The sequence below is a fragment of the Hyperoodon ampullatus genome, assembly GCF_949752795.1.
Source record: "Hyperoodon ampullatus genome assembly, chromosome: 6".
In the NCBI taxonomy this organism is placed as follows: Eukaryota; Metazoa; Chordata; class Mammalia; order Artiodactyla; family Ziphiidae; genus Hyperoodon; species Hyperoodon ampullatus.
In genome coordinates, this window is record NC_136919.1 from 34,087,104 (window position 1) to 34,098,009 (window position 10,906).

Below are 10,906 nucleotides of genomic sequence, written 5' to 3' on the forward strand. Positions count from 1 at the left end.
AAGGTGACTTTTGGGAGGGCAGAGCCTTCATGAATGGGATTAGTGCCTTCATAGAAGAGGCCCCAGAGATACCCCTCATCTCATCCACCAAGTGAGAGCACAGCCAGATGTCAGGAGTTTGTAACCCGGAAGAAGGCCTTCACCAGAACCTGGCCATGCTGGCACCCTGATCTTGGCCTCCGGCCTCCAGCCTCCAGAGCTGTAAGAAATAGATTTGTTGTTTATAAGCCACCCCATCTGTGGTATTTTGCTATAGCATTCCAAACTAAAGTAACCATGCTTGCCCTTGTAGAAATAATCATGACCTGGGTCAGGAAACACTGGCTCAACCACTGACATGGCCCCCTCCATCCTGGTCCTCAGTTTCCCCAGCTCTACAGGAGGGAGAGAACCACGTGATTTCTAAATGGCCTCTGGTTTCTCTGACACCCTCCAGATTCAGTGGCTATTTGTGACTGTACAAATAGCTGCAACTTCGGCAGGTGCCTAAAGGGAGAGGACCACCGATGGGTAGAAATGGCCCCTCCCACTCAGGAGACGCCCACGGGCTGTTCCTTTGAAGGGGACAGGCAGTGAGGGTTGGTTAGTGAAGCAGTCAGGCAGTGACAAAGCTATGGGCAGGTGACCATCAGGGGCAGAAACAAGAGATGGAAATCAGACACCTAGTTGTGAGTCTCCCACCCACCACTTAACTATGTGACCCAAGCTAGTCCTTTAATCTGAGCCTTTGTTTCCCCCTTGGTCCATGGGTGAGCAAGCAGTATGAGTGTCTGTTGGATTGGATTTTGAACCTTGAAGAGCTAATAGAACAGGAAGCCACATTCTGGGCTCTATGATGATGTTACCCTCATGGGAAGAGCAGAGGGGGAGGGGCCAGTTAACCTCCCCCACCCCCCTGCTGCTCCCGACCCAGCAGAGCAGAAGGTGCTAATATGCCTAAACCCAACTCCCCACCACCTTCTGCTATCACACTAGAGCAAGAAATCCAGATCAGACAAGAGCCATTGCATCTTAAAATTTTATGTGACATTCTGTAGATGTGTATAGAGTGGCCTGTGGCTGCCTGCCCACAGACCTGGACTGTAGGGACACCACTGCTCAGCACTTGCTATAGATGGCTTCACTGCCCCGCTCCTCGAACTCTTCCTTGCTGACCCAAAGCTGCTGGAAGGTCGGCAGGGAGGCCAGGATGGAGCCGCCGGTCCAGACGGAGGTCTTCCTCTCGGGAGCAGCAACCACTTCGGGGCTGTCCCTGGGGCAGAGGAGGCTCAGCTCCCTCTGGAAGCGCTCTGGGAAGCCGTCCAGCATGGTGCAGCCGCCACATAGCAACACATTGGCTGCCATCTCCTCCTTGAAGCCCGCCTCCTGGCAGCGGTTCAGGCAGGTGGCCGTGAGCTCGGGGAGACCAGGCTGGTTGCTGCCCACCAAGGTGGGCTTGAAGAGCATCTCGGCGCACTGAAAGCGCTCACGGCCGATGGTGATGAGCTTGCCGTCAGGGAGCTCATAGTCCACGCGCAGATCCTCCAGGCCCAGGCCAAGCTCTTCCTCTGGCTTGAGTGCCGAGTAGCAGCACTTCTTCTTGATGTGCTCGATGATGTGCAGGTGGTCATCCGTGAACCTGTGGCCGGCCTCGTTGAGCAGCTGCAGCAGGTAGTTGGTGAGGTCGCTGCCGGCATAGTCGGCACGACTCGTCAGGCCCGGCAGCACATTGCCCTCGGAGATGGGCACCACGTGTGAGACGCCATGCCCACTCTCCACCACCAGCCCGGAGGTCTTGCCATAGGAGTAGATGGACAGCAACGACTGGGATGTCACGTGCATGGCAGGGATGCCAAAGGTCTCGAACATGAGCTCTGCATACCTCTCACGGTTGCTGGTGGGGCTGAGTGGGGGGTCGGAGACCAGCACGGCATGCTCCTCGGGGAGGATCTTCATGGCTGTGTGGAAGATGTACTCCCAGATGTTCTGGACGCAGTCCCAGTCCACCACGATGCCGTATTTTAGCGGGTTAATCAGCTTCAGAGGCGCCTCCATGTTGAACAGCTCGTGGCCCACGTAGATCTCCTTGCAGGTGTCACCAGTATCAGCCACCTCCGAGCAGCGCTTGCCCACAGTGGAGGAGATGAAGTAGGTGGGCCTCAGCTCACCTGCATAGCCACACTTACAGTACTGGGAGCCCAGGTCAACGACGAGTGCCTTGAGCTTACGCACCTTCTTGGGCTTCATCTTCAGCTGAGTGGATGAACTTGTGTCCTGGATGCCAGCCTCAGGACCTGGCAGTGTGCCTGCCTCTCCAGGGTCCCCCTGAGCCGTGCCCATAAGCTTGGGGCTAGGGCTGTTCCTAGTCCCCATTTGCCTTCCTTGCTCACCTTTCTCACATCCACATCCTAGAGCTTCATGGGGAGAAATAAGAGGGTTCACCTCCAGCAGTGCCTTGGCAACCCCTCAGGATTGTGATGTCACCACGGGCTGGTCCATTCCAGCAGTCCAGGGAGGGCTTGGCCTTGGCAGGCCCTTGACCTATCAGCCCCACCCCCATCGGCCTAACGCGACTTTGCTCCCAGACAGAGCAGGTGGCCAGCACAGTTTTAGAAATCCAACCACACTTGGGTCTCAGAGGTTTCTGCTCCCTCCCCTTATATCCTCAATCCTAATCCCCCATTCACTAGCTGAACACCTCTTCCTCCTCAGCTTCTTGGCCAAGAGGGTGATAAATATTTGAGCCCCTACAGTAAGCCAAACGCTGTAGCAGGCACCTCACATGACACTTCACAGAGTCTTGGGAGGTAGGCAGAGCTAAGGAAATCAAGGCTCAGAATGCAAATGACTTGCCCAAGAGCAAACAGCTCTTGGAGTGTTTGTACTTTAACCCAAGTTCCTCCAAATCCAATGTACCAGGTCACCTTGAAGAGTGTGTAGACCCTGATGATAGAAACCTGGCCACAAGCAGTGCCCAGTCTAGTTGGGAAGAAGATGAATGGATGCAGAGGAGTTTGCAGGTGTACGTCTATTGGGAGAACAGAGGTGCACAAAGGAGGGAGGGAGTCAGAAGGTTCTCCAGAGAGGTGCTGCCTACGTAGAGTACTGAAAGATAAGTGGATATTTGTCAGGTAGCTAAGAGGAGGGAAAGCCATCCCAAGCAGAGAGCACAGCCTGATCAAACACTCAGAGGGAGGCATGGTGGGGAGCTTCCAGTAGTTAAGGTGTTTGGAAAAATACATCAGGATACGGCAGTCATGGGGGCAACTAGGGAGGACCCCAAATTCTAGAGGTAAGGGCTTAGATTAAAGTGACCGCAGCTGGGGAGCCAATGAAGCCTTTAAGCAGGGGAGTGGTCAGATTTGGTTTCCAGGACAAAATCTCAGAAAGATTCATGTTTAGTTGTAATATGGAGGGACAAGACTCTGAGATCTAAAAGGAGGATGTTGCAGAAATTTTTGTAAGACTGGAACGTGGCCTAAGCTAGGGCTGTGATAGTGTGGAAAAAAGGAAGGGGCAGGTTCTAAAGAAATTCAGGGTCTTCCCTGGTGGCGCAGTGGTTGAGAGTCCGCCTGCCGATGCAGGGGACATGGGTTCGTGCCCCGGTCCGGGAAGATCCCACATGCCGCGGAGCGGCTGGGCCCGTGAGCTATGGCTGCTGGGCCTGCGCGTCCGGAGTCTGCGCTCCGCAACGGGAGAGGCCACAACAATGAGAGGCCCACGTACCACCAAAAAAAAAAAAAAAAAAAAGAAATTCAGAAAGTAGAATCTAATCTAATTGGTTGGTTCTCAACTGTCCTCAATTCAATCCAAGCTTCTAGTCTAGCATTTGAGACCCTTTCTCATAGGCTCCTGTGACATCTCTAGCCTCAAGCATTGCATTTACATTAGAAGATTAGATGTGGGGAGTGAGGAAGAGGGAAGGATGAATTCCTTTCCTCTGCCCAAGCAAAGATGGCCTGTCATACAGAACAAAGAAATTCATTAGGTTCCCATAGGGTCCTCTGTGCCAAACTGTCCCCCGTCTAAAGAAAAAGACAGATTAGGGCTTTGGTAAAGGAACAGGAGGAAAAGGGGAAGAGAAACAACTGGGGCTAAGGAAGTTTTCTGGGAAACTTAATAAGAGCAGAAGTAGTTGAAGGATTAGGTGACATCGATAAGAAAGAAAAGAGGGATTTTTAAGACATAAGAAATACTGCTGTGGAACATATAAGAATGTTAATAAAGAACTCATGGGAATTTCTGTTTGCTGAATTGTTTCTTGGAACATGGCTCTAGGGAACTGGATTATGTGGGAAACAACTGTATAAGGATTTCAGTTATGAGCACCACCAAGTTCCACTGGTGGTATCTCAAAATCACAGAACCTGAGGATTAGACACTTGACCTGGCATGGACAGCTGTGAGGGACAAACTTTTCCTCACATTGGATTGACATCTGTAACTCTCTGAAGAAACCATTAATTGGTCTTGGGTCTACTTTTCAGGTTGTGCAAGGCAAGCTAATTCTTCCATGTGACAACACTTAGGCTATTTAAAGGCAATGCACGTGGACCCCCTAAGCCTCCTCTTCTTCCACTCCTTATGGAAAGACAGTACAGAGTAGAAAGAGGAGTAAGGAACTGGACTCAGAAGACCCGAGTTCAAATCTGGCTCCATTATTATAATCTGTATGAGCTTGGGCAAACTACTCAAAATGTTAGTCGAACCTGATTTTGATAGTGTTATATCCCCTCATCAGATTGATCCCTATCCACCGCCTCCAGGTTTCAGGCTTGAGCATCTAGGTGGATGGTAGGACTCCTCATATATAGACAGAGGATACAGGGGCGAGAGCGGTTATACAGGGGAAGGCAATGAGTTCCATTTGGGGCGTGCTGACTTAGAGATGTCCAGAGGCCCCTAGACTGTGGATTATGGAGCTCGGGGAAGAGAAATGATCTAGATTTAGTCCTCAGGAGAGTACCTCCACCTTCTGAAGACAACTCCTTTCCCTTCCACCTCAAGGAAACTGGTTAGTCTTAGTATTGGGGTTATCACACTGAGGGCTGAGCTTTGGGAATGAGGTTCACTGTCTGTTTGACAAGGAATTCTTTTCTTTGCTGGGAGCTTGACTCAGAGATTCCCAAAGGCCAACATATTGAAGAGTTTGATTCCTAGGTCTCGACAGTCTTAGGCTCGAAACATTCAGATTCAGTAAAGTGGGGGTGGGATCTAGGAATTTGCTTTCGTGAAAAGAAACGTACTTTGGCCTTTTCCTTACTAGATTCTCTTTCTTCCCTCCTTAGCTGCTAAAATTACAGGGCCTGGTTCACCTTTCCTCCAAAGGTCAAGGGTGGGTGGTGTCCCAAAAAACAAAGCTAGGATCAAGGGTACCACCTCAGGGAGAAATGTGTTTCTTGGTCTAATTTTTTCATGTTTTCTTTCTCCACATTAGGGGAGAGTCTCAGCGTTGCTTTCAAGAAGGATCTCATGGTTTTTTTGGTCTTGGGCCAGAGGAGCAAAAGTAGGTGTTATCCCATGAGAAAATACGGCCCAAGAAAGCATGAGCAACATAGAGTGTCTCTACCTAGAGGGACCTCACCAGAGACCCCCAGGAGCCCACATATGCCTTAAATGGCTGGTGACAGGTGTGCATGGTTGTGGGTGCCAGGCAGTGGAGGTTATGGGTGCAGTGTGCCAACAGTCTCTATATCCTTCCATCATTGATACCACTGTGTGCTGACCCAGAGAGAAGGGTCACAAAGGGTGATGTGAAAGACAGCATCCAAGCATGCAAAATCCTGAGAGGTGAAGTAAAAGGAGTGAAATGTGACCATTGGCTTTAGCCTGAAGGATGTGGGGATGGACCCTGAGAGTCCCTGTGCCCATGGACGTTACAGGCTAGATGGAGCAATTGGCCTTAAGCTAGCACAGCACCTCTCCCACCTGTGATGACAGAAAGCGCTAAGGACAGCAAGCATGGGCAGTGGGGGAGGAGCCTGTGAAACAGAGCATGTCAGGCTCTGAGTGTCTTAGTGAAGTGGGATGCACAGGTCGAGTGACAGAGGGTGAAGAATGGTCCCCCAAAGATATTCACATCTGAATTCCTGGAACCTGTGAATATGTTACCTTTCATGGTAAAAGGGACTTTGCAGATGTGAGCTAAGGAGTTTGCAATGGGGAGATTAACAACCCTCGATTATCCAGGTGGGCCCACAGTAATAAGAAGTATCTTAAGAAGAGGGAGACAGGAGGGTCAAGTTCAGATAAGGAGATATGACGGTGGAAGCAGAAGTCTGAGAGGTCTTTGAAGAGGAAGGAAGGGGCCACAAGCCAAGGAAGGTAGGCAGCATCTAAGGGCTGGAAAAGGATTATCCCTTAGAGCCTCCAGAAGGAACGAGGCCCTGCTGAGACTGTGATTTTAGCCCACTAAGACTGACTGTGGGCTTCTAACCTCCAGAATTGCAGGATAATAAATTTGTGTTTTAAGCCATGACATTTGTGGTAATTTGTTACAGTCTAAATAGGAAACTAATATAGGCTCTTACAAGACTCCAGGGCAGTAAAAATGTACTAAGCAACTGCATATTTCTCAGAAATCGAGAGGTGGGTTTAGGAGAAAGAAAATGGATGATTCTAAACTAAATACACCTTTGGTTGTCATACAAGTTCTCTTGAAATAAAGTCAGACAATCCAAGTTGGCCATGCAAACCCCTGAAAAGCAGAGGTAAGTAAACTATTTCTCAGGCAGCCAGGCATAGAGAAAAGTACTTTCTTATTCTTCTTTCAAAATTCAATACCATCTCCTCCTCTACCCATTGAACCAAGAAGCTGCCCCTATCACATAGTCGCAAGGCTCATGAAACTGGACTCGGTCCTTTTCTTCTCTCATATCCCAGAAGGAGTAAAGAGCATCCCCAGTAACTTCCTTAAAGGAGAAAGCCCACCATTGTAGTGATTGCCTCTTTAATAAGAGCACGGTGTTGCATAACAGAAGGATGGATCCTGGGCACCTTGAGAGCAGCAGGTGTCAGCACCAACAGGCCCAACTTCAGAGATGGCATGTGATACAGTGGCCAAGCAGCCTCAGAGACACATGTTGGGTCACATCAAGGGACACCCCTGGGAAGAAGTCGCAGTCAGCAGAACTTGGCACTGCTGGCTGGATATCCTTGGGTGGGCTATGTACCCAAGAGCCTCAGTGTTCTCATCAGTGGGACTGTAGGGTCTAATTTCATTGTCAACCCAATGACCTGGACAAAGGAGGAGTATGTGCGCAAATATGTGTCCAAAAATAATTCCCCTGCAGGTTGCCCTAAGAAATAAGTGGGACAGAAGTGCTTGGCATGGTCACCATAGCAGCCATTGGTCCTGCTAAAATCTAAATCAGATGGTGTCAACTCTCTGCTCAAAGTTCTCTAGTGCTTTCTGACCTCACACAGAGTTAGAGCCGAAGCCCTAGCAATGGCCTATGAGGCCTAACGTGAGCTGCTCTCCCTCCCCGACCCCTTCTCCCATCTCTACTTTTCCTTGCTCTCTCCACTGCAGCCACACTGGTCTTCTTGGAATCCTCTAACTTGGGAAGCAGCAAACCTTTTCTGTAAAGGGCCAGAGAGTCGATACTCATTTTCAGCTTTGTAGGCCATACAGTACTTATTGCAATGACTCAACTCTGAGGTTGTAGCATAAAAGCAGAGATAGACAATATGTGAACGAATGAGCATGGCTGTGATCCAATAAAACTTTATTAAAAAAATAGGCTGCAGTTCTGAGTTTGCAGACCCTGCTCTAACCCACAGTCGTCTGCCCCTGCTGCTCCCTGATATACACGTTGCACTCTCCCTCACCTCCTGCAGGTCCTCACTCAAGTGTCACCATCTCAGGGAGAAAAATACATGGCACATGAACACAGCCACCCTCCCCCCAGCCTTCCCTGCTTTGCTTTTCTCTTTTGCCATTAACATCTTCTAACATATATTTATTTTGGTTATTGTCTGTCTCTCCCCAGTCCCCACTGACTCGAATGTAAGCTCTACAAGGGCAGAGATTTTTGTCTTTCTTTTTCACAGCCGCCTGCCTTGCACATAGCAAGCCCTCAATACATATTAATTGATTGGATAAACCATGTTTATTACAAAATTTAGAAAAAAGTAAGTCACTTTAAAAACGCTTTCAAATCTACCCTTAGGGTAGACAGGACAGGACAAAGGTTCCCAGTATCTAGAAAGCCCTGGGACACTGGATTATGTCATAATGGGTGATGTCATCACTGGGGAAATTCTCAAGTTGCCCTCTGCTTTAAGCCTCTCAGGACTTGAGGCCAGTGGGATTGAGGAAATTTCTGAGAGCAAAATGGCTCTCGAGAGCATGTGGGCTCCACAGGCGGCAATCATAGGGGATGGGGCTTCCGAGAGAATGGGTGAACAGGCCTCCCTGCAGACACGGGTCCTCCAGACTGCCTCCTTAAAGGATGGCCCAGCAAAGCGGGCAGTGTGGGTTCGCCGTAACCATTCAGAGCCGGAAGAACCTACGAAATCACCTGTGGTCAATAAGACGTCCAAGCTAGCGTTGACCAAAGCAGTGGTCGTGGACCTTGGCACGGGCTACTGTAAATGTGGCTTTGCTGGGCTGCCAAAGCCCACCCACGTGATCTCATCCACAGTGGGCAAACCCTACATGGAGACAGCCAAAACTGGGGACAATCGCAAGGAGACATTCGTGGGGCACGAGCTTGTCAACCCAGAGGTTCGTCTCAAGCTAATTAATCCTCTGCGACGTGGCATCATCGTGGACTGGGATACAGTGCAGGATACCTGGGACTATCTCTTCCATCAAGAGATGAAGATTGCCCCAGAGGAGCACGGGGTCTTGGTTTCAGACCCACCCCTGAGCCCACACACCAATAGAGAGAAGTACGCTGAAATGCTGTTTGAGACCTTCAAAACTCCCGCAATGCATATCGCCTACCAGTCCCGCCTGTCCATGTACTCCTACGGAAGGACCTCCGGCCTGGTTGTGGAGGTCGGCCACGGTGTGTCCTACGTAGTTCCCATCTATGAGGGCTATCCTTTGCCCAGCATCACCGGACGGCTGGACTATGCGGGTTCTGACTTGACAACCTACTTGATGGGCCTGATGAACAATTCGGGGAAACACTTCACTGAGGACCAGCTGGGCATTGTGGAGGACATCAAGAAGAAATGCTGCTTTGTGGCCGTGGACCCCACTGAAGAGAAGAAAGTCCCAGCTACTGAGCATACGATCCGGTACACCCTGCCGGATGGGCAGGAGATACACCTGTGCCAGGAAAGGTTCCTCTGCTCAGAAATGTTCTTCAAGCCTTCTCTGATCAAGTCCATGCAGCTGGGCCTCCACATCCAGACAGCGTGCTGCCTTAACAAGTGTGACATCGCCCTCAAACGAGACCTCATGGGGAATATCCTACTCTGTGGGGGGAGCAGCATGCTCAGCGGTTTCCCTAACCGTCTGCAGAAGGAGCTGAACAACATGTGTCCTAATGACACCCCCCAGGTAAACGTGTTGCCCGAAAGAGACACTGCGGTGTGGACGGGTGGCTCCATCCTAGCATCACTTCGGGGCTTCCAACCACTGTGGGTCCACCGCTTTGAGTACGAGGAACACGGGCCTTTCTTCCTCTACAGAAGGTGCTTCTGAACTCCGATGAAGCATGGTCTCTCTGGTGGCCACACATCAGCTTTGCTGGATGAGCACCCATCCCACACAGAGAGAGCTGAGCCAGCCATTTCACTCCTGCAGTATTAAACAATCCTCACGTTTCCCTCCACAGTGTGTTTCTCTATTTCCTCACGCAATGAGATCTTCATGCATGCAGCATCGGCCTTAAAATGTCCATTTACCAAAACAACAGCGAGGGGGTTGGGGGAGAAGGGGGGAATGATCATGGACCAAAAAGATGTACTTTATAGGTTGATTGCTTAAGTATTTGGGGCAGAAACTACCTCTAGAATTATTCTGTCCCTTATTTTGTATATTCCCCACTTTATGTACTATAGTATTGTTAAACTCTGCTTGGAAGGGGGAGTGGGATAAAGATAGATTAGATAGATAGAGTAAATGCTGTTGTGGCATATAAGAAGATCCCTTTCAATAAACACCAACAGGAAGTATGCTGTAATGGTTCAGTCTCCCACAAAGCAGCAGAGTGCATTTCATACTTGATCAGTGACTCTGAAGGCTTGGAAAGAGCTGACGAAGATGTCTGATGCCTGCTTTAACTGTACTTTCTTTTAGTTCCAATAGTCATTTATGTCTCAATACCAGTTCTTACCAAGCCATCATGGTGACTGGCTGCTGAAACCTGGTGTATTATGAGCAAGATATGTGTATCTTAAGGGAAAAACTCTTCAGGGAATAGGTGCTATATAGATTTCCCCCTTTAAAAAATTGGGGGCAGATTTATCTTGGGTTATCAGCACTAAGGTCATGAGGGTGCAACCTACAGCCATTCTCCAGACACTTCAAGCAGCAGATGCTCATCTCCGTCCAGACTGGATTCTCCATCAACCTGCAGGGTATACAACTGGAGTCTGGAACGGGCGCAGGATAGAGGCTGCCAGTTCTGCAGTGTGGGTTTGTGGGAGGCTGGTCCATGCTGGTCATTCTAACCCAAGTAAGGAACTGAAGGAACGTAAAGATCCTCATGGTCCGGGAAGCCCTTCCAGAGCCCAGCATGTTCTGTGATATTCCTGTGGGGCAGTTTATAATTGGACCTTCAGTTTTTTTAGAACAGTCCCCAGTACATGCTCTGCCCTGTCTCCAACATTGGCAGACAGCATAAAATAGTGGAAAGAACATGGGCTTTAGATTCTGCAATTTGAAACTGTTTTGCTTCCAACGAGCTGCGTGACCTGAGTCTGCTCACCTGTAAAATTGAATTCAAATGCCTACCTCACACAGCTGATG

General features: G+C 49.6%; 2 protein-coding genes across 2 annotated transcripts; one reads left to right on the plus strand and one right to left on the minus strand.

Annotated features, from left to right (window-relative positions):
- Nucleotides 1–1,098: 1,098 nt before the first annotated feature.
- On the minus strand, nt 1,099–2,406 carry ACTL7B (actin like 7B; the record flags this gene model as incomplete). Its single annotated transcript, XM_079705748.1, has 1 exon — nt 1,099–2,406. Exon 1 carries the CDS (start codon nt 2,350–2,352, stop codon nt 1,099–1,101), a length of 1,254 nt encoding a protein of 417 aa, XP_079561874.1. The 5' UTR covers nt 2,353–2,406.
- A 5,819-nt stretch (nt 2,407–8,225) lies between these two features.
- Nucleotides 8,226–9,637, plus strand: ACTL7A (actin like 7A; the record flags this gene model as incomplete). The annotated part of the gene is made up of 1 exon (XM_079706997.1): nt 8,226–9,637. The coding sequence occupies exon 1, from the start codon at nt 8,315–8,317 to the stop codon at nt 9,635–9,637; it is 1,323 nt and encodes a 440-aa protein (XP_079563123.1). The 5' UTR covers nt 8,226–8,314.
- Nucleotides 9,638–10,906: the final 1,269 nt, after the last annotated feature.